General features: G+C 42.4%; 1 protein-coding gene across 5 annotated transcripts in view; it reads left to right on the forward strand.

Moving 5' to 3' along the window:
* Positions 1–23,926, forward strand: part of Frmpd2 (FERM and PDZ domain containing 2) — a 136,814-nt gene that overhangs the window by 49,553 nt on the left and 63,335 nt on the right. For 3 of the 5 annotated variants that reach the window (XM_048807521.1, XM_048807523.1, XM_048807525.1), the window contains exons 8-13: positions 765–900; positions 4,057–4,128; positions 5,755–5,929; positions 8,626–8,773; positions 9,180–9,318; positions 18,966–19,121. In XM_048807521.1, the coding sequence (XP_048663478.1) occupies positions 765–900; positions 4,057–4,128; positions 5,755–5,929; positions 8,626–8,773; positions 9,180–9,318; positions 18,966–19,121 (826 nt within the window). The remainder of the gene's footprint in view (positions 1–764; positions 901–4,056; positions 4,129–5,754; positions 5,930–8,625; positions 8,774–9,179; positions 9,319–18,965; positions 19,122–23,926) is intronic. The other 2 variants (XM_048807522.1, XM_048807524.1) reach the window with 1 other exon arrangement.

Consider the following 23,926-nt stretch of genomic DNA (forward strand, 5'->3'; position numbering starts at 1 on the left):
TACAAAAAAAAAAAAAAAAAATCAAGAAACTACATGTTTCTTGATGTAAGAGGTTGCTATGGGCATAATGTGGCATACAGTTTAACAGTAAACTCTTTTTTATAAGGAGGAGAACATTCTAAAATAATGATATGAAATATAGTAAATACATAAACCAGCAACATAGTCCTTTGTTATCATTATCCATTATAATAATGGCACTGTATATAATTGTACAACTGGCAGCACAGCAAGTTTGTTTACACCAGCAGCACCACAAACATATAAAGTGGTGTGCTACTGTGTATGGTGATTTTGGCCTTATTAGGTAATAAGAAAATTTCATTTCCATATTAATATTATGGGATCACTGTCATATATGCAGTCTGCTGTCAACCAAAACATCATTATGCAGTACATAACTATGTTTATTGTCAAGATATTTTGAACAATACATAGGATTTGAAGGAAAAAAGTCAGTACCCCTGGAATCTCATGATCTGATCAGAGATTATTGGGGATCTGGGTCATGACACCCAGAGCACACAGGCAAGGACCTGGAGTTGAGGGAGAAGAAGATTGTGGTCTTATATCTCACTCCCTCCCCCAAATTCCATGGCTGTGCAGCCTTGACTTCTGCCAACCTCAGTTTCCCCTGTAGGCATTGGATAAAGATAACATGAAATAGCAGGTGTACTCTTTCCAGCTAAGCTCTCGCACATGGTGGCTTTCATGGCATGGAAGCATGACTGTATCAAGTACTTACCCCCTCTCAACCCGGCCAGCACTCTTGCAGGTACATTTCCCCATGACCAGCAAGAGGGCCAACGGCTCAGCTCTAGGTCTGTGCTCTTGGCAGAAGCAGGAAGTTCACAGCTGGCAGCTCCTTCTCAAAGGAATTTCCTGCAAAGAAAGAAAAAGGTGAGCAAAAGAGGGCTAGACACTCCCCTGGTGGGTTTGAGCAGGTGGTTATGACACAGAGACAGAGACTGAAAATAGGTAGGGTCTTCCAGGCAGGATTCATAGAACTGAACTGACATAAATCTGTAATTCGAAATTCAGGGCATAGGTATTTGTTGAGTGGCCTCACTGGGCCAGGTTTTGCAATAGATATTGTGTAGGATATCAGTTGAAGATGCCAGGTTCACCTCTTAGGAAGTCTACAGCTACTGGTGTATAGGGCTGTAACAAAGCATGACATATGATAAGAGAACTGATAAAGCAGAATGCACTCATCACAGGCCTTCTAGACAGACAAACTGCAGAGGCACAGATCTGGAACTGCAGAGGGGTTACTTCTCTAGGGAGAAGAGCATCTCCCTTTTGGTTTGCAAAGAGTAATAGGCTGAGGGGACATGTAGGGAGTTGAGGCCAGAGAGTGGCCAGGCCCACTTGTCCAAGTCTTGGAGGCCAGGCTAACAGAAAAGATGGATATATCCTAGCACTGTAGCTCTGTTGAGGGATGAGGTTGCCAATTCTGCACTGAGAGGTGGGATCTGGGGTGGGCCCAGAATGTACTTTCTGACCAAAAGTGTCTTCTGGAAACAGCCCTGGGGCTGGCCATAGCCACTTCTTTTTTTTTTTTTTTAATAAAATCTAAAGTCCTAGGTCAGATGCCTGATTGCAGGGGTCCCAACAAGCCAGGACTGGCCACTCAACCCAAAAATCAAACAGAAAAGGTGATGATAAAAAGCAGGAAAAGAACTTTAGTCAATATGGCCATATTGGGAAGGCAAAGTGAGATCCAGCGTCTCAACCTTGTTTTCAGGGTACTATCTTCAGGTGCTTTAGGTTTAAATAGAGGAAGTTTTGAGGCAGAGAGCAAGAAGTATGCATATTAAGCAGTAATGGGCAAACTGTGGTCTGGCTGATCATTCTCTTAGCTTTGGTTCTGCAAGGTGGCTCCAGAGAAGTCTTTAATTACTTGAGGAGAAAAATTCCAATTGTTGCTCAGGATGTTTATTCATCAGATCTGTGAGCCTGGGAGGGGGCAGCAAATTTCCCATGAGATGATTGCTCCTGCTTAAAGGAAGTAATCTCATCATGAGGTGATGTGCCTGCCTCCCTAAAATCCTGGCAGGTATAGGACAATGACTGAAGAATTTTAGGCACCACCCCAAGGGTTTTAAGCAGGATGCTGCACATCTTGCCTCAGTCCTGAAGGGGAATGAGATTGGTTAGGTAAGTTTAGGGCTCATAAATCTTGTTTTAATAATTTTTACATGAATACTCTTTAAGTGATTAGCATACCTGCATGCAGAACTGAGCAGGGAGCTGACCCAAAGATTAAGGTAATAAAAGAGAGAGCCAGGAATGGTGGTGCATGCTTGTAATCCCAGTGGCGTGGGAGGCTGAAGCAGGAGGATCTCGAGTTCAAAGCCAGCCTCAGAAAAAGTGAGGTGCTAAGCAACTCATTGAGACCCTGACTCTAAATAAAATACAAAATAGGGCTGGGGGTGTGGCTCAGTGGTGGAGTGCCCCTGAGTTAAATCCCCAGTAACCACCCCCACCCCCCAAAAGAGAGAGAGAGATAAAACAAAGGCAGAGATGCCAAGCTTTATCCTGCTTTTAGTTATTGATGGGCCATCTGCAAGCCTGAGAAAAAGAGTCACTGCTTTTGGCAAAGGCAGCCACTCTAAATCCCTGTTACAACACCAGTGTGTTTAGAGTATATACAATACTGCCATTAACTGCAAAACTATCCTACAACCATGCAAGGCTACAGTGACCATGAGATTATTGCTTCCTGGACCTATGAAGAGCCCCCTCTGGGTAGGCTATTCAGTGAGGAGGTTGTCTTTGCCTGATCTTCTGTCTCACCATCTGGGACCCTTTGGGGACATCAGACCTAGATGTCCTCAGAAGGCATTTGTCTGTCTGTCACAGGGAGATTTGCTTAAAGCCTCTTAACAAATTAGAGATGAGCAGAGCAAATAGCCTCCAGATATCCCTCCTCTTGTGTGGCCCACTTGCCCCATCTGACCCTCTGCAGTCCCCAAGGCCATTCTTTGGTCTTCATGGGTACAGGGGAGGTGGTAGTCAAAGAGGGGTTTCTGGAATCCTTGAAATGCCAGGAAGTTTTCAGCCACTCATGTGGAAAGCAGTAGCTGAACACAGCATGCTATTTTTTTTAAGCTTTATTTTTTCCTGATTAGTCACTGAAGGCACATCCACTGAGAACTTTCAGGACACAGACCATTCCATGGCTGGAATTTTGACCTCTTGAGACAGGAGTCCTGCTGAGTATTCTTGGGGACATGTTAGAAGCTGCCAGTTGCTGGTTATATGACTCCACCAGTTAATTAGACTTTTGAAGCCTCAATTTCCTCCTCTATAAAATGGGTTAAGAGCATGCACCTGAAGGGATGGCAACTGAGTCTAAAGAACAATGAGGATTAAAGCATTTCTCAGTCACAAGTGTGACATAAACATGAAATATTGTGAAACTGAGAATGAGAGATGCTTATGGACCCTGTTCATTCAACATTCAGACTGGAAAAATCTCTGCCCTAATCTAAAAATCAAGGTAGTTTTGTTTTATTAAAAAATTGTTTTAGTTCAGATCCCAGTACCTCTTCTTCCCCTTCCCATTCACTACCCCCTGTTCTCTTCCCTCTATCCATCTTTCTGCCATTTACCCACAGTTATTTTTAAATTAATTTCTTGTGTATGTACTTGATACTGAGATTCACTGTTGTGTATTCATCATATAATTTAAAAAACAATAAAAATAAAAAAATTGGTTTATTGCACATAATGTATAAATGTGCTTTATGCATTCAATACCCATGAAATTTTATGTAATGCTTTATGAATTTGTGAACATTTAATGATGTAGGCATCCCTGTAATCAACTTAAGACCAGAACGTTGCCAATATCCTATACCTGCCTGTAAGGTTCCACATTAAGGTGGCCAGCCCAGCTGGGGCCTCAGCTCAAGTCAGCTCCATAATGCTGAAACCTGTTTCCTTGGGGCTCAGGGGGTTAGAAGGCTGGGAGAGGCAGGGAAAGGTGATTCTATAGGGGAAATTCATCCTCTTTTTTTCACTGTAAGTGACTTTGAATATTTTCCCCAGTTTTCCAGGCCGGAGTTCCTACTACTGGCTGGAGAGGCCCCAGTGACCCTACATCTACCTGGATCAGTTGTGGTAATTACTGGTTTGCACGGGGCAGCATGAGGTGGGGAGAAAATCGCCCAGCCAGGCAAGTCTGGGAGATGACTGCACTCTGACTGTTGCACGTTGTCCTGGTGGTGCTCAGTGTCCTCTAGACCCACCAGAGCCATGCTAATGGCACCACAGCTCCTCATCCTTCAGCACATCTCCTTCCCCTTTGAGATGAACCTCCTATGATTTGGAGCTCAGTCCTTCTGGTCTCAATTCAGCCTTCATCTTCTCATTTAGCCAGAGTATTTGTAAAGAAGCATCTAGCACATGCCAGACACTGCTCTAGGTCCCATCTCTGCTGTGGAAGCTTAAATTCTAGCAGAGGGAGGCAAAGGTAGGCAAATGTACACATACACATAAAAGAATGCCAGGTAGTGATCTGTGTTTAAAACAACAGGAAAGGAAAAGACCAATAAGGATGCAAGAGAGTGGGAGATGGTGGGGCCGGGAGGAGGGAGAGAAGTGCTCTTTCACATAGGGAGGTGGCTCTGAGGAGGCACCATTGAGCAGATACAGGAATGAAGAGAGAAAGGGGACGGAGAGAAGCAAGAGGGCTTTTGGGGAAGAACAGTCCAGGCAGAAGGCAGATGCAAATGTGCGACACTTCCCAGTCTCAGGACACCTAACAGGAACATGGCCCCCTGTAGAGTCCTGCAGGTCAGGGTGTGACTGCAGGCACGGCCCCTAGAGTACTAACACTACACACCAGTGGCTGTTAACTGTTCTCTAAGGAGAACTTCCCAGGAGAGGTCTGAGTAGGCCCTGATCTAGGCTTTGAGACAGGAGTGGAGGTGGGGATGCGTGGATCCTCAACCCTAGTCCTTAGAGAAGGACACAGACAAGGAGGAGTCCTGAGCCAGACATGGCAGACTTATAGGAATTTGTGGTGTGGGGAAGAGCATTCTGCTCCCCCAACCCCACATGCAGTGTGTGCAAAGTCAGGCAGAGTAGCCCATGGGGGTGTGGAATGCTGAACTGCCTGGGAGGCTTCACCTGGGTGATGGTGATTAGACAGGGCTGTGGTAGGAGATGAACCTGGCAATAATCCAAGGAGGCAGACAAAGCAGAAGGCAAACTCTGGTATGTATCTGCAGCTCTGCTGACTGGTTTCTACAGTCCCTTTGCTCTAGCCACATCTTGTTTTGGATCTGCACCTGTCCAAATTTTCTCTGCCGTTTATTTCATTAACCTGTGCTTGGCAGGACCCTAGGGGGACAATGTCAAGTTGGGGAACACCTGGAGGGTGTGTGATTCACTAGTCAGTCCTGACAACAAGCAGAGCCCAAGGGTAGGCAGGATTTCTGCAGGGGAAAGACAAGGGTCAGACCTGCTTCCCAGTCTTCCTGGCCCCTGCAGAGCCTGGCAGAGAGCTCACATCTGAGTCTAGGTTCTGTCTCTTGCTAACTTTACAACCTTGCACAAGTCCCTTACCATCTCAGATGAGCCATCATTTCTCTTCTGCTAAATATGAATCATAATCATATTTGTGTCTTAGGGTTGTTTAATAATTAAATGAGATGACGCATGTAAAGTGCTCAGCATAGTAACAAACACAGGTTAAAGGCAATGTCTCATGCTTATTGTGACAGTTGATACTATTGTTTTTAGACCAAAAAAGGGAAATCCTACTTGGCTCTCAGGGACCTCTGCGTGGTCTTGCTGAGCGGGCAGTGTCTGGAGGTGAAATGTGATATCGAGTCCACAGTGGGAGCTGTCTTCAATGCTGTCATGTCCTTCATCAATCTTGGGGAGATCACCTACTTTGGCTTGGCTTACCTGAAAGGTGGGTGTTCCCTGGGGAGTCCTTGGCACTGCAGGCATCTGGATCCCTAAGCTCCTAGATATTGGTTAGCTGGTGATGGCTTCAAGTGTATGTGTGTGAAAAAAGTGTCAAGTGTGTGCAGACTATCACAAAATAACAAATGTAGGGTGTGGTAGGTGTGTGTAGCTTGCCAGATCCGGTTGATCAATCTCAGTGCATGATCTTAGACAAGCAAATGTTAAAAATATCTTTTATCTGATAGAACTAAATACCCTGACCCCAGGAGCCTAAGTTAAGAATCCATTTAAAGATCTGAGTGAGGGAAGGGTTCTTTATTTCCTTCCTTTCTCTGCCTTTCCATTAAGGGACTTTTCCTTTACTGCAAATATTCCAGTTGAAGTTCTTTACCCACTGTGTGGCTGGTTAGTAGAAGGAGGTTGAGTTTGATTTTATGAACTTTCAGTGCTGGTTCCAGCCCACACTGCTTAAGTGTAATAATCTCAATATTCCTCTGTTCTTTTGCCCCAATAGGAAAGCTTTTTATTATTCATTGTGCTACATTGGGGCTGGCAGGAGTGTCATTGCCTCCTTGTCGCTCTCATCTGCCCTTCCCAAGATCCCTTTTACAAATAAAAAGAACAGTTATAATATGCATTGATGTGATCATAATCAATGGATGCTCACTCTTGCAAAGTAAGAATAAAAGCATCTTCAGGAAACAATGCATTTTTATTGATTTATAATGTGTGATCTAAATAAAAACTCTGTGAATAGAACCTCAGGATGTATCCTCTACTTATCCCTCTCAATCAGGTGGCTGCCCCTGAGCCCTTCCCAAGTGGACAGTTCCCAGTACAGCTTAGCAAGGAGCCTCATGGGAAAATCACAGAAAAATAGCCACCTCTGGAATTTGATATAACCACCTTGGGGGAATTTTTCAAATAGACTGTACTGGGAATTCACCCATTCCTAGGGGAAAATAACCCTAAGAGAAGGGTGTGGAGAGTCAGACTCAGCAGCAAGGGTGGAGGGGTGGACATTAAGTGGGGAAGGCCACTAAAACTACCTGGACACCAGCCCTACCCTCCATCATGTACATGCCCTAGGAAAAAGGGAGGATACTCATTTAAAAACTCTGCCTTCTAACTCTAGGCAGGATTCCCACCTAGGCAAGCTGCTATCTGCACCCTAGGCTCAGGGAGTGGAGAATAGAGAAGAGGGAACTGTTTGGGTACAGGGTGGGTACTGACCCACAGGAGTCCCCAGGGAGTGGCCAAGAGCACCCAGGCAGGGTGGGGTTCACCTGTGAAGACAGCAGAGGGGTGGGGGTGTCACCTTCATTGACTTGGACTGATCCAACCTCCTTTCCAGAGGGGCTAAAGGACAAACTCAGCAGGAATTAATGTCTGGAGTTTTTAAAGTCAAAGGACAAATATGAGTACACTTGCTAGACCAGGTGGTTTAAACAACATTTATTTCTTTAGTTCTGGAGGCTGGCAAATTCAAGATCAGGGTGCCAGTTGATTTGGTTCCTGGTGAGGACTGGCTTCCTGGCTTGTAGAGTAAATTTTTTTTTTTATTGGGGGGAGTCGGGGGTAGAATAAGAGTGAGCAAGAGTGCTAGCTCTCCCCCTTCTTAAAAGGACAGTAATCCCATCATGGGGCCCCATCCTCAAGACCTCAAATAAACCTAATTGCCTCCTTAAGTTCTCACCTTACAAACACCATGGCTTTGGAGGTTAGGGCTTCACATATGACTTCTAGAAGGTCACAAACATTTAGTTCATAAGATGCCTGTGACTGGCACATGGCAGGAACTTAATAATACTCTTTCTATTGTTTTATGATCTTATTTATATAAGATAGTAGCTGAAAAACAGATATTGAGGGACATCTCTCTAACATAAATATTGTTGTCCCTATGGGATGAGTTCCAGGATCCTCTCAAACATCCAAATCTTCTGGTACTTATATAAAATAGTATTTGCATATAACCTGCACACATCTTCCTACATATTTTAAATCATTGCTACATTACTCATAAAAATGAATGCACTGTAAATACTGTCTTAATAGATGTTATATTGTATTATTTAGTAAACAATGACAAAAATGTATATGTACAGTACTTATGAAATTTTTTTAAAAAATGGATCTATGATTAGTTGAACCTGTGGATGCAGAACCAGTGGATATGGAGGGCTGACTATAACCACAGTTTTTCCTCTTGGTACTGAGTTTTTCTTCCTTGATCCTTTCTTCTTTACCTCTTAGTCTTAGCCCCTCTTGGTTCCAACAAAAGTCCCCTGGTACCAGGTATGAGGGGACTTCAGTCCTGCTCTCCCCTACACTAATAGCTCACATCTGACTTTGTGTAGGGTTCAGGGCTGAGAATCTGAGAGGTGCCGCAGTCCGGCTGCAGCAAAATAGCTGGGGGGTGACGAGCAACTTGTGTACATTGATACAGCAGGAGTGGAAGCCCTTTATTGTAGGACAGGAGGGGTATATATACATTCCACACAGCTTATCTTAATTAACATAAACTAGATACAGCAGTCAACCAATAAGGAATCTCCACACTTAATGGCTCCTTGGCGTTACTTCACGAACCACTCCCTCTGCAAAATGCTAGGCGCCATCTTGACTTGTTTACAGACTCTAACAGAGAGGTGGGACATCCCCTACTGCTTTTCCCTCCAAATTCTATTTCCATCTTAGGCAAAGAGTTCTTTTTCCTGAACAATGAAACAAGATTGTGCAAAATAGCCCCTGAAGGCTGGAGAGAGCAGCTCCTGAAGACCTCCATGGACACCTTCACACTCTTTCTGAGGATAAAGTTCTTTGTCAGCCACTGTGGGCTGCTACAGTGAGTGCTGCAACTTGTCCCTTGGTTCCTTAAGGAGCTTATGCCCACCCATCCCCTGACATTACAGGTAGTGGGTAGCAAGTGTTTTGGGAACTGTAAATTACATATAAATGACAACAGTTATGGTGGTTAAATCTTCTCTTGATTGGACTCTAATATGACAGGATGAGGGGGGAAATCAGTAGGTGTTGTGTGAAATGCCTGGGCACAGAGCAGCCCTCACCAGGGGCAGGGGACATGGTGCGGATGAAGGAGACCACACTGGCCTTCCTGGCTTGTCCTCTGGGTTCTATTGGGTTGTACCCTGTCTTCCCTTCTTTTCCTACCTCTCAGACTGCGAAGCCCTCTGGTGCAGTGTTCTTGCCTCAGCATTCCAGCCTCCTTTATTCCTGCATTTCTTTGCTAGGGACAGCCTGACAAGGCATCAGTTTTACCTGCAGCTTCGTAAAGATATCCTTGAGGAGAGGCTGCACTGCAACGATGAGACACTGCTACAGCTGGGGGTCCTCGCCTTGCAGGCTGAGTTTGGTAATTACCCTAAGGAGGTAAGAGTGGACACCTAGGACCTTTGGGTGGGATCACTGGAGATATTATAATGGGGTGGGTAGGACTGTAGGAATGGGGAGACTCTGCTTTTGAGAAGTGTTGTTAGTATCTACCACTGAAATTGGGGTCAGTTACATCCATCTATTCATCCATTCACTTCATCCATATGTCCATTCATTAAGCATTCAATGAGTGCTATTTCTTAGGCTCTGGGAGATACAAAGATAAACAAATCAAATTTATGCATTGAAATGTTGTTCTAGCCTGATAGTTCCCTCCTTGTATCAGTCAGCTCTGCATTACTATAATAAAATAACTGAAGCAGCCTACTTATAAAGAGTTTATTTACTTCACAGTTTTGTGAATTCAAAGTCCAAGATTAAATTACCCCCTTGGTTTGATCTCTAGTGAGGTTGGTGTGTAGTAGCCCATTATAAAGGAGTGTGTATGTTAAAAAGCTTACATTGCCAGATAGGAAGAAAGAGAGAGAAAGAGAAGGAAAGAGAGAAAGAAAAAAAGAAATAGAGATAGGGATAGTGACATGATGTCTCTAAGGGAATTACCCTAATAACTGTAGAATCTCCCACTAGGTTGCACCTCCCAAGTGTTCTACCACATCTCAATAATACTAATCATGAGACCAAGACTTTTATAACAGAGTGTCCCTTGGGGGACACTTATAACACAAAAACCATAGTACTCCTAAAAACTAAAAACTTTTGTATTTATTGAGTTCCTATTATCATCATCAGTAATAATAACCAACCTTTATTAAGAGATCATGCTGACCTTGCCACTGACCTAGTGTTAACTCACCTAACTCTCATAGCAACATTTCAAGGTTGATATCAACACTCACATTTTCTAGAAAAATAACCTGTGATTCATGTGGCTAGTAAATGTTAAAGTCTAAATTTGGGAACAGGTGTGTCATACTGAAATGCCAGTACTGATTCTGCTGGGATGTACTGCTACTCAAAGAGTGGCTCAAATATTGTTGGTCAAGCCTTTGCCAGGGCAGCAGAATTGTGTAATTGATCAAACTTGCTTGTGATGGTCTTCTATTAGATTACTCAGGGAGTTAACAGAGGAGACTGGTTTTTCAAATTTGCAGATGCCTGAAACTAGGGAAGGATGATGGTAATAAACTTAAGTAGGATTCAAGATGGAGATGCTAAGCAGGATGGGGAGACCGACAAGGTAAGCTTTTATAGAGAGCAATTTAGTATAGCTTTTGGTGCCTGATGCACCTCACCCATGTTCAAAATACGGAAGAGGCTTAACCGCAGACCTCAAAAGGGAATTAGCAAGTGGTTCAGCAGGATGATATGGGGTCCGAATAAGGAATCCATCTCCAAATGCATTACTAGGAACAGAGAAGAAAGTGTCAAGGAGGTAAAGTTTCCACTGGTGTCTTCCCTGGTATTTAGCCAACTTTCTATCATTGTTATAAAATACCCAAGATAATAGACTTATAGGAGGAAAGGTTTATTTGAGCTCATGGTTTCAGAGGTTTCAGTCCATAGGCTCTTGTTCCTGTTGCTTTGGGTCTGTGACAGCACTGTACATCATAGCAAGAGTCTGTGGCAGAGTATATCTGTTCATTTCATGCTGGCCAGGAGGCAAAGAGAGAGACAGGAAGGGGACAGAGTTCCAATATCACCTTCAAGGACATGCCTCCAATGACTAACTTCCTTCTACTTGGCCCAGTCTCCTAAAGTTCCACCACCTCCTGATAGTGCCACAGGCTGGTGACCAAGCCTTTAGTATATGGGCCTTTGCGGGGGGACATTTACAATTCAAACTGTAACAGCTGGTGGCCTCCCAGCCAGCATGCTGGACTTTATCTCTAAGGACGCTCACTGTTATGTGACAATAGCTGGGTACTACTGGGGAATACTCAACTTGGAGAAAGATGCTCTAGAGATGACACAATGGCTGTTGAAGGAGGAAGTCCACTGCTCAAAAGAAAGAAATTAAGAGGTTTAACACCCCTACCTTTCTGCCCCAGAAATCCTCAAAATGACTTTTTAAATCTTTGAGATCCCAAGAAATGGTACATGCATGGACCTCATATGCTTTCCCCACTAGTGTATGCATATTTATCACAATTGTAACCCTCTTCCTGGTTGACCTAAAATGCACAGCTTTCCTGCCCCCATGAATAATAGACTGATTTCTTCTCTCTATCCTCTGAGACCTTTTGACCATCTTGCCCATACCCTTGGCCAGCACAGATTAGTCAGTGCTCTCTTGATTGCAAGTAGCAATTGAATTCAGAATGGCTTGAATAAAATGTGTCATTTTTTTTTATTGGTGTGCAGAGCTGAAAGGTCCAGGTCCAGGTCCTTTCCTAACCTACCCCCTGCCCTTTTGACAAACCTCCCGCTCTATAACACTTACATGGGGTATTTACCATGTTTAGGGCTTATAGGCTGTGAAAACTCAAATAATGTCTTCAGAACTTCTTGTTTCTGGGATGTATCTCCATGTCAGTTTTATCTCCAGTGGCTTCCCAATTCTATCCTCCAGGCTCCAGCCTAGCACAAAAAGGGGATGGGCTCTCTTTAAAAAGGCCTTAGAAATCCTGGGCTCACCTCATTGGTTCTGATAGAGTTAGGTGCTCATGCTAAACCAATCACCACACAGGGAAATGCCATACTCTGATTAGCTGGGCTTGAATCTCATGGCTGCCCTAGAAGCCAGGACTGGAGTCCACACTAAACAAAGTACATAGACTGAGAGGTAAAGGTGATGGTTTTGCATTTCTAGGAAGAAAGAAAGCAGTGAGGCATGGCCAGAAATAAATGGGCACTTGATGGTCAGCAATGCTACATTTCTGGTGAGTTAAGAAGCCATGCTTGGCCAAAGTTTTATCTGTATTATGGGATGAATTGTGTCCCCCCAAACTTATATATGGAGCCATAATCCCTAGTACCTTAGAATGTGATTGTATTTGGAGACAGGAGCTTTAAAGAAGTGATGATCCAGATGCAGAGGCTCAAGCCTATAATCTCAGTGACTGGAAGGCTGACATAGGAGGATCACAATTTTGAGGTCAGACTGAAATTAAAGGAGATAGGGATGGAGCTCAGTGGTAGAATGCTCAGTGGCTCAGTACCCAGTAAAACACACACACACACACACACACACACACACCCCACACACATACACACACACACACAAAGTGTTGAAGTTGAAATGGGGCTATGTGTGGCTCCTAAACCATTCTGACCAGAGTTCTTATAGAAGAGAACATTTGGACACACAAAGAAGACCAGGGATGAGTGCACAGAGGAAGAAAGGCCCTGTGAGGACACAGGGGACACAGGGAGCAGGTGGCTATCTGCAAGCCAAGGAGAAAGAGTTTAGAAAACAAAACAAAAGAAATAGACTAAAAATAAAAAAAAAGAAATAGACCTTGATCTAGGTCTTTCAGCCTCCAGAATAGAGAAAATAAATTGTTGTTCATGCTGCCCAGTCTGTGTTCTTTGTTATGGCAACATAATAATATTATAGTCTGAATAATAGACTGAAGAATGCAGTCTGAGAAGGAGAAGCTGTGGTCACCACTGCATGTGGATGACTTCACAAAACTGTGTTCTTAATTCTCAAATGTGCATGGGCTGGAGAAACCAGGGGTTAACTTAGATACGGCTTGCGTGCCTCATCTCAGTGATAGGTTAAAGAGCAAATACAGCTCAACATTTAAAAAAAATTTTTTTTTGAGAACTGTGGCTTCAAGTGTTTTATGCTGTGACCCATAATTTTAAAAATTATGTCCATTATAACCAACAGTCTCTCTCTCTCACACACACAACACACACACATACACACACACACATGCACACAGAGAACTAAAGCAAAAGTTTCAGGAAATAGGTGGCACCCTTTCTACATGTGATGCACATTGATATTTCTCTTTCTATTCTAGTTAGTTTAAAAAAAAAATGCTGGTTAAGAGCCTGCCAACGGATTTCATGACTCTCAAATGGTTTGCAGACTACGGTTTGAACAACACTTCTTTGTATCAGTGTTGCCTTGAAACAACTCCCAGAACATTTTTGGAATTGCTACCAAGTCCTGGAGTCTCCAAAGTCCTGTTGCATCCCCTAACACTGCTGTATGTTTCTTCATAGTATTTATCATCATCTGGCATGATAAATCCATTTATCAATTTTATTTTCATTCTCCGTGTTATGATTTGGATCTTGAAAATCTCCAAAGGTCCACGTATAAAGACTTGGTCTCCAATCTGTGATGCTATTGGGAGGCTGTGAAACCTTAAGGAGGTGGGGCTAGTGGAAGGAAATTAGGTCCCTGGGGACATGCTCTTGGAGGGGATTTTAGAATCCTGGCTCTACCTGTTTCTCTTTCTTTGTTTTCTGGTTGCTATGAGGTGAACATGCTTTCTCTACCATATACTTCCTCTATGTTGTACTGTGCTACCACAAGGCCAAAGCAACAGGGCCAAGTGACCATGAAACTGAGCCAAAATAAAACTTTCCTCCTAAAAAGTTGATTATCTCAGATATTTTGTCACTGCAATGGAAAGCCAATTAACATACTCTGTTAGAATCAAGTATGCCTTAAGGGTTTTGTTTGTTTTGTTCTACTCATTCACCATAACCAAAGTGGTACCGGAAACACAGGGAGTATGCCTAAGAGCTATTGGTATGATTGGAAAATGAATTGAGTGCAGCCTCCTGGACTGGATAGCACTATAGATAGACCATCAATCAGAAAAGTCAGCAGTTTTCCTGCCAGGGACTTGTAGTGCGATTTCCATTCCTATTTCCCATGGAGACTCCATGGAGACCCCATGGCCCAAGGGCACTGGGACTTTCTTTCTGCACTGACACCAAACTGACCCAGGAAAGCAGTACTCCAGAGCTATCCTGGCCCCCTCACCCTCTTTCCTCCATCCCTGTTGATGCTTAACTTGGAGCCCCTTTGCATCTTCAGCTCTAAGACTGGGGAGGCCTGGGCCAGCCCCCATGCCTTTGTGCTGCTACATTTGGGTCCTTTGGGAGGAGAATGCTCTGAGCTATTGGTGTCCCTGTGAATCCTTCAATTGACTTTGCTGTAAGGTTCTAGACCACTCTGGTATTTGGCAAAACTGGATAGGACAGGATATCTTCCAAAGGAAATGTTAGTCTGTCCTTAGCAGACTCTATGATCCAGAGAAGTGATGCTAGAGTCCTGGAGTTGGACAGAACGGTGTCAAAGCCTGACTTTTCTGGTTAGTAGCTACATAACTTTGGGCATGTTATCTCTCTGAGCCTGGCTTTTTCATTTGCAGAATGGAAAATAATAATGCATATATAGTGTCTGGCACATAGCAATTTCTGTTGGCAAGCTTTCTTTCCCTTTCCCCAGAATTAGGAATGCTTTAATATAAAATTACACAACAGCTAACCATCAGTCTATGGTTTCAGACATATGATGTGAAACCTGGGTCTAACTCTAGTGCATGGAGGGGTTTTGTTTGTTTTATTCTACTCACTTCACCAGAACCAAAGTGGTGCCTTTGGTTGAAGGGCAGGCCTACTGAGGGCACCTGGGGAACTTGAGTAATATTTACTCAGGTCCAGAATCTTTCCACCAGCATAATTTTCCCCAGGGTCCCATAGGCCTGGGTAAAATTACTATATAGGCCCAGGTTCTTCAGAGAAATAGAAGCAATAGGATATCTGTCTGTTTATCTATCTATCCATCCATCCATCCATCCTTCTATCTACAGCTTTATTATAAGGAATTGATTCATGTGGTTATGGAGGCTGACCAGTCCCTAGTTCTGCAATTGTTAAGCTGAAGACCCAGGAGAGCAGATGGTGTTTCAAGTCTGAGCCCAAAGGCAGAAAACCTGTGTCCCAACTTGAAGACAGTAAGGCAGAGAGGAGTTCCTTCTTATTTATAGGAGGGTCTTTCTTTTTGTTTTATTTAGGCCTTTAACAGATTGCTTGAATCCTACTATTATGATTTGGATGTGTTCCTTCCAAAGTTCAAATTGAAACTTACTCCTCATGTTGATAGCATTAAGTGGGACTTTTTGAGGCATGAATAAGTCACAAGGGCTTGGCCCTCATGAAAGGATTAATGCCTTAAGAAAGGACTGGAGTGAACTAGCTTAGTGTTTCCCATTTTCCTTCTGCTTTCCTCCATGTGAGATGGCAACAAGCCTCCCTCTTGGAAGCACAATACTTAGCAGCCCTCACTAGACACCAGTGCTGATGTCTTCTCAGGATCCAGAACTATGATAAATAAATTTCTGTTTTTCTGTAAATGACTCGTCTGTGGTATGATGTTATGATAGCACAAATGGGCTAAAAACACTTGCCACATTAAAGAGGGTGATCTGCTTTCCTTATTCTATTAATGTAGATGTCGATCTTATCCAAAAGCACCCTAATGGATACACCTAAAATTTGACCAATATCTGGGCATCCCATTGCCCATTCAAGTTGACACAAAATTAACTACTGTGATGCCTCATTCTGGTGACCTCCTGTGCCTGTCTAGTTTCTATTTGACCTCATTTTGCTTCTGCTTCCATCTGTTCTGATTCTCCACTTATGTCTTCCTACCCCCAAATCCTGCCAAGCCTCAACCTTTTGGGTACCACTGGGGTCCACAGTATTTCTGAGGTGTTCTCTGATGCTCACCATATGATTCCTAATGCAGACCTTTTTTCCTTTTTTTTTATGTGTGTATGAAGGTAATAGAATATACAAACCCATTCATTTATGCATGTATTTGCTTAGTCCTAATTTATGGACTGCCTGCTTTAGGCTTAGCACCATCTAATCCTTATTTAACCCCCCAAAGCTAGTATTATTTCCATTTGCAATTGAGGAAACTGCAGCTCTGTGAGGTTAGGTGAGAGCCCAACCAGGACACACTTCTAGAGCTTTGCTTCACTCTGCACTAGGTGCTATAGTGGGAATGTCAAAGGCATTAGGGAGGCGAGAGCCCTTCTCTGTGTCATTGAGTGGGCAGGAGGAGGAGGCTAGCCCACCCAGGAAGCTGCAGGTTTTTCACCATGGCCTGAGCTTAGGTGGCTATCAGGCTGGTTGGATAACGTGTCATATTTGGGGGGACTTAGTATACCCTCCTTAGGGGCTTATATTTTGTTTGATTAAGTGGTTCTGGTGCTGGGGAAAAAAAAAGATTTTCAAGCCATTGTTGTGAAAGATTGGGAGCCCCTGAAGAATTTTAAGCAGGGAAGTAACATGATTACATTTGCATTTTAAAAAGGGAGACAAAGGCAATTTAGTATAAAAATAAATCTCCTTAATCACATCATCACGGCAGAACAACCTTCCTCTGGGCACATTCTCTTCCAGCCTTGATCACATGCAGGGACTTTTATACAGTTGTAAAGATTGCCACATTCAATTTGTAGTCGGCTTTCTCACTTTATGGTATATGTCCTCTATGGCCTTCCTGATGATCATTTGTAGTGGCTGCTTGTTATGAGTCCACAGGGATGGGTCTGCCTTCACTTGTCCATTCTCTTACTGTTGGGCATTCACCTGATACTGCCATGTAAGTGATAATTACTATTATTATCATTCAAATTGCTTCTGATCTTTCTCTTTTATAAATGACATAGTAATAAATGTACTTTTGCCTGGAGCTTTTTTTAGTTCCATGTTGACTTCTTCTGTTAGATATATTCCTTGCAATGAGATGCTGGGTTAAAGATCCTAAATGCTTTTTTTTTTTTTAAACCCCCGAATATCTTACTAGACTATTTATTTATTAATTTATTATGGTACTGGGGAATGAACACAGGGGTGTTCAAAGCCTTTAGCACATGGGCCTTTGGGGACATTTAAGACCCAAACCATATCAAAGCAGTTTTAGGTTCATGGAAGAATTGAGTGAAATGTACAGAAATTTCCTATGTCCCTTAGCTCCTACACATTCACACTATCTCCCTGTCTGAATACTACAAACCTTATGCACCAAAATATACATTTCATCAACCAATGAAACTGCATTAACTCAATGCTATTACCCGGAGTACATAGTTTACTCTGGGCTTCACTCTTGGTGTTATACATTTTACAAGTTTTGCCAAATGTATAAAGATGTATATCTACCATCATATTTTCATATAGAGTAGTTTCATTGCCCTAAAATTCCTTTGAGTTTTATCTACTCATCCTTCCACCTAACCCCTGGCAACCACTGATCTTTTACTGTCTTCATAGCAGAATGTAATACAATTGGAACCATACAGCATGTACCTCTTCAGATGGGTTTCTTTCACTTCATAATATGCATCTAAATTTTCCTGTCTTTTCAAGTCTTGATAGCTCATTTCTTTTGAGTATTGAATGATATTCCATTGTCTGGAATTACTAGTTTATCCACTCACCTACGGAAGGATAGCCTTTGCTTCCGAATTTTGGCAATTATGAATGAAGTTGCTATCAACATCCATGTGTAAGTTTTTTGTTTTTGTTTTTGTTGCTGGGGATCAAAATCAGGTCCTCATGCATGCTAGGCAATTATTTCACTGCTGACCAACATTCCTAGTCCCTGTGCAGGATTTTCTGTGGACATAGGTTTTAGCTCTTCCAGGTAAATTCCAGAGGTCATGGTTGCTTGATCCTATGGCAAGAGTATGTTAAGTTTTGGAGGAAACTATCAAATTCTCTTCTAAAGCGGCTGCTCCATTTTACATTCCTTCCAGTAGTGAATGAGAGAGCTCTTGTTGCTCCACATCCCCAGCAACATTGGGTATTGTCAGTATTGTAGATTTGGCAATCTAAAATACTTTTCAATGCATGAGATTGCTGAGCAATTTCTCTCCCTTTGAATATCTGAGCTGAGCCTGGAACTAGCATCAGCCAGTACCAAGCTGGAGGATGCTGTTCACCATCACAAGGCTGTAGCACAGCAGGAATGTAGGATGTAGTATACACTATACTGTTCCCTTCAGATCTGCTTATCAGGCAAACTCACCTACATTCTGCCTAATGAAGGCCAGATTCTTCCAGTTCCCAGCTGTCTTCAACATATGTAATTGCCTTCAAAGCTGGGGTTTTCTCAAGGGTACTGAGAGAATCATCCTGAGACCACAGAAAGTTGATTCAGAAACACAAAAGCAGGGTCAGTTTCTCCCTCTGCCCAATCCTGCCATCTTCATTCTTTACAGTGTACCCTGAAACCACTCCTCCACAAACTTCAGCATTCTTCTCTCTATCTGAGTCTGTGTTCAGAGAACTCAGTAGCAGGTGACCCAACCTCTCCCAAGAGACTACAGCCTCACTTAGAACAGTATGACCTTAAATCTATGAAATGTTTTCCTACTTGTGGATCTTGGCCATGGCCATAATATTTCCTCTTTTGCAAGTTATTGTAAGGATTGAGAGTCTACTGAGTTCTAAAGACCACCTGGCATACAGAAGGTACTTCTAAATGGGTGGCTCCTTTCTTTCTCCTTTCTATTCATGTCAAAGGGTTTGGCTCCATTTCTAATATGCTAGCAGATGATGTTCCTGGTGGGCACCTCAAAGAAGCAGCTTTGTTATGAGGTCCTAATGGGATTGTGACTATAGACACATTTCTTTTCTGCTTATAATCCCACAGTAGACACCTTTGTTATCTTCTTTCTTCTGCATCCTATTTTCAGCAGACAGAAAGTAAGGCATATTTTCGAGTTGAAGATTACATCCCAGCAAGCCTGATAGAGAGAATGACTGCTCTCCAGGTCCAAGTCGAAGTCTCAGAGATGCACCGGCTCTGTTCTGCACCATGGGGAGAGGATGCTGAACTGGAGTTCTTGAGGGTAAGGCCTTTGGACTCTGAGAGATGTGCTGGTGCTCAAGGAATGCAGCTAGTGTTCCCCTCTGAGGCATTCTCTGGGGACCAGTTGGCTCAGACCTGCAAAGGAGATGCAGGCCAGAACCCTGAACTACAGGAGAAAAGAAGCCTTCATTGCTCTCAGGGGATTAGAGAGGTTTCTGGGAGCTCGTAGCATGGGAAATGAACTCCAAAATAGATAGGTTTTGACAGGCCAGGGTGGGTGCTGTAGGGCCTATCTGCATACTTAGAACAGAATCCTTGACAATTTCCTGCAGGTAGGGAGACCATATTCCTATGCATGACTCCCAGGACAACTGAAGTACAAAACTGTGATGTGAGTCCAAGCAAAGTCATTAGAAGACTTCTAGTGTGTAGACTTGGGGTATCTGTCCTCAGTTCAACACAGTTAGTATGGTTCATGCCCAGGAGTGTAGCTCTATTCCACTCTTCACTCCTCAAGTAAAAGCAGCAATAGTTCAATATGCATATATTCACAGGCATCCATGGTGATGACTACCTTTGCTCACTCCACAACCTCTGCTCACTGTGGGTCAGGTACTGTGGGAAATGGAGACAAAAAGCATGTGCTCCCTGCTCCTGGTGAGTCCCAAGTCCTAGGATGACAGCCACATTGTGGTAACATTGTGATAAATGCCTGTGAAAACAAGAACAAGGTCAAGATGATGGGATTGGGTTGAAGGGTGAGTGATCACTTTTCTTTGCAGGTGCAGCTGGGGGTCAATGAAGGGGGTAAACTCTGGATCACCCAGGACAGGGGATATGACTGGACCTTTAGATTTGGGGCACAGTTTCAAAAGAAAATAAAGGGATTTATGCATTTTTGTGTACTTGAGCCTCCTGACATGAGTGGAAATAGTCTGTCCACATTTTCTTGACTTTAGCAGAGATGGATGCTTGAAAGAAAATCTATTGAGATGAGGCCTGACCTTTTTCTTTGGCTGGTCATTTAGCAGAAGCCTCCCAATGCTAGCATGGGTCATCCTGAAAAGTTTTCATTTGAGAAGCCCCAACAAAAACACACTTACTACATTCCATAGTCCAGTCTTCATGTGGGTTTCCTGTCAAGAGGATGTAGCATTGCCTTGATGAGGGACAAGTGGAGACTTTAAAGCTTATCTGATGGTGAATGACCACAGAACCGAAGAATCAAGTCGAGAGGCCACGAACTCAGCCCAATTGTAGACTTCTGCAGGGTGGATGCTCTCTGCCATGCTTTCCCAAGCCCAGCTTTGTGTGCCAGGCTCACTGTTTTTGTTCTTCCTTTCCATGGTTGAACTATGAAAAATGATTATAAAAGGAGCCACCATCTCAGAAGCAAAAATGCAGAAAACATGTTTTCTCCAGTGTTTCACAGGAAGCACTGAATAGATTTGATTTCATTTGCATGCAATCTTCATTGTGTCAAGGAATACTCCGGCTTTCCTGGTTCACCCTGGTGGACTGGATGGAGTTGCTAATGATGTAGGCTGCCTGCCCTGGGTGCAGAGAGATGAACTAGACAGGGCTTTGTTACCCCAGGGCACACTGGGACCTTCCTCGTTAGGGCGTAAGACTGTTGAACAAACATTTTCCATCATTCGGTCCCTTGGAGTTAGCACATTTACATTTTTGTATATTCACCCTCCTCTCTTTGTCCTATGCATTCAAATATATGTATGTATGCACATATATTTAAAAGTGGATTTATATTATATATGTAACTGTATGTATTTATGTAATTTCACATCATGAGGATCTCAAACTTATTTTGAAGCAATATATATTTTCTTCCTCAGTGCTCCATTGCTCAACATATATATTTTTTTCCAATATGGGACTATTGTAAACAGTACTGAGATTAGTATTTTTCTATATAAATCTTTACCTGTATTTCTGCCTAATTTGTTAGGGTTAGAATCTCTTGAGTGGAATTACAAGTTGACGGTAACAAGCAGTTTAAACATTATTGCTACACATTGCTGAGACAACGAGCAGTATAGTCTCTTCTGGGTATTTCTTCCCTTTTCTACTAGGCTGTAAATGCCTGGAGGGCCCTAGATCCTTAGAACCTGTAGCAGAGACCAGATACTCTATAAATAGTGCTGGATTATTTAATCATAGCTCCTCATGGCTTTTCTATTTTATTAAAAAAAAAAAAAAACTCAAAAAACCCATTCCTGATCACGATGCCTAGCTCTGCTGGTTCATCACCTCACACTAGAAGCAGACTTGGCAGCAATCCAGGGTGGGATAACGCTGAATACCATCCTCTCTCTGCAAGATTCACGATTACAAAAGCATATTAACCCCAGAACAGCTAGTTTAATGTTAACTCGATGTTTTCCAGACTTCTTCAACCACAGAACCATTTTCCCACACAAGTAGGGCTTGTGATATGTAATTTAAATGTTTTTGGTTTTTTAGCTGTTGAACTTGTACTGGTTGTATCCTGTATTTTTCCCCACTTAGCATTATAACCAATGCATTCTCCAGATGATTGCAAATGCTTTGCAAACATCCTTTATAAGGGCTGCCTGATATATCAACCATTTTAAGGCATTGTTATCTTTAGGTTGTCAGGCACTGCCTGAGAGCTAGTTTCCTCAACCTTTCCTGGCAAGTCAGCACTGAAAAGAATTCTGAGAAGGATTTGTCTCAATTATTCAGCATGTTTTCTTAGGAAAGATTCTCAAAAGTGGAATTATAGGGTCAAAGGATATGAGTTGTTGTGAATCTCTGAGTGAACACCTGGAAATAACAGTGCAGTTGTTTTCAACAGTTTTCAGTAAAGCAAGGATGCTCTAGGGATTGGTGTACAGGAGCACCTGGTTCCGGTTTTATTTTGATGTCTGCTGCAGTCAAGACAGGAACCCCTAAAAGGATGGCCCTTATCACATGAAGATGAAATGACCCTTTGAGAAGGAGGCAGATAACAGCCATGCTAGATGGGTGAGGAAAGACACCATGGAAGATTCCCTGGAAGAACAGAGAGGAGACAGATAATATTATTTTCTTACAGACTGTGATTCAAGGCTTTCTGAATACCCTGTATTTTAGTTTAGAATGAAAACTCAGGAGCAAAAAGTCTCATATGAACATATTCTCATTCCTGGCTCCAAAATGGAAACTTTGGAGGATTATTTGGATCAATTGAACAATTTGTCTTTCAGATATACTTAATTGAAGTATTTGCCCTTTAGTATGTACTAAAATATACTAAACCAAAAGTTAAAACATTATATTAATAGAAGGTTTTTCTGATATATGTAGTAAGAGAGAATTGAAAGCATTACTTTTAGATCGATTTTGTCACATAAATGTGATGCACCATATTGACACCAACTGCTCTCTGGGTCTTGCACTTTTCTTTACATTTGTTTCAATAGAACTTGATGTTTTGAGCATATATGCCAAGAGGTGACATGAAATGGAACTGAAATTTGATCTTGTTGGAAACCAAGGAAAGGCTGAATGTGATTATCTGCAGCACATGAATCCAAGTAAATGGTAGAGCCAGGCTGAATTATTCATGGCAAATAGGCAGCAAAGTTTGGGCAGAAGGGTCACCAATAACTTCCAAGTAACCAGTAGCTGATCAATGGGTTTTGTATATACCAAAACTCTTATTTACTTTTCCTGAGCACGGTTATGATGATACTTGATTATGTGATTAAAATAGGAATCATCAAAGCAAGTAATGACCTGGACCATCAAGCTGTATCAAATGCAGTGTAAAGCAATGCTTGTATGCTTTGCAACCATGACTGTAGATATCAACCATAGTATTGAATGAAATTCCTGTAACAGTAGGTCTACTTTCTCCATGACTTCCTTATAGTATAAGAATAGAAGATGAAGTGGCATTTTCAGGGAAAAGTTGAATTTTATTAAAAAATCATTTAACTGAAGAATTTGACCTGTAGGGACAAAATGTTTAGCTGACCTGATTACTTATCCCTTTTGTGCCTCCATCCTCTCCTTTTAAAAGAGGTAGCTATACCTATATCTTAGCATTGCTGTAAAGATTGAATAAATAATAAAATAAAGCATGGGAAATGCTTAGCATAACACTATCACTTAAGAATTTGGGGACCCCAGCACTCAAGTATTATAACCCTCTCAATATAATTAAAAAATAAAATAAAGCTAACACCAAGTAATTAAAAAAATGTAAACAAGGCATTTGTATTCTCACAAAAACTAATGCTTTAAAATTGTTTTTAAAGAAATATCATGTTAAATTCTTTAAAAGAATTCACTTAATTGTTTTGGGGTGGCCCTACTCTGTCATACCTTAACCAATCGCATGCCCAATCTGGCCACTGGTTATTTCAACATCTGTGCTCAATAAATACTGTTTTGAATGATAATGAAAATGACATGTCTCTCCAAAGTTAAAAGAAGAGGTTCAGCATCCAGAAATTTAATTGAAACCATGTGGAGAGTCATGGGATCCACAGGCATTATCAACCATCTGTAGAGATCCTTTATCAACACAAGGAGAGAGGTCAGCAATGAACCTGAGAGAGACAGACAAAAGCTGTAATTTGTGCCTGCTTTTGTGACTGCCAGGGGGCGAGAAAGGTAGGACATGGCATTCTACTGGGGGTGGAGACGAGGTACCAGATACCACCAATGAAACCCTTCTGAGAGGGTTATAAGTGCCTGGTTATAAGGACCCTTGCTGTGGGTCCATGTGCATCATCTTGATGAGGACTGGAGTCCTCTTCCTGGTGAAGATAAAGATGAAAAGGACATGACTACCATTCAGACTTAAAAACATACATG

This window comes from Marmota marmota, unplaced genomic scaffold (assembly GCF_001458135.2).
Source record: "Marmota marmota marmota unplaced genomic scaffold, marMar, whole genome shotgun sequence".
Lineage (NCBI taxonomy): Eukaryota > Metazoa > Chordata > Mammalia > Rodentia > Sciuridae > Marmota > Marmota marmota.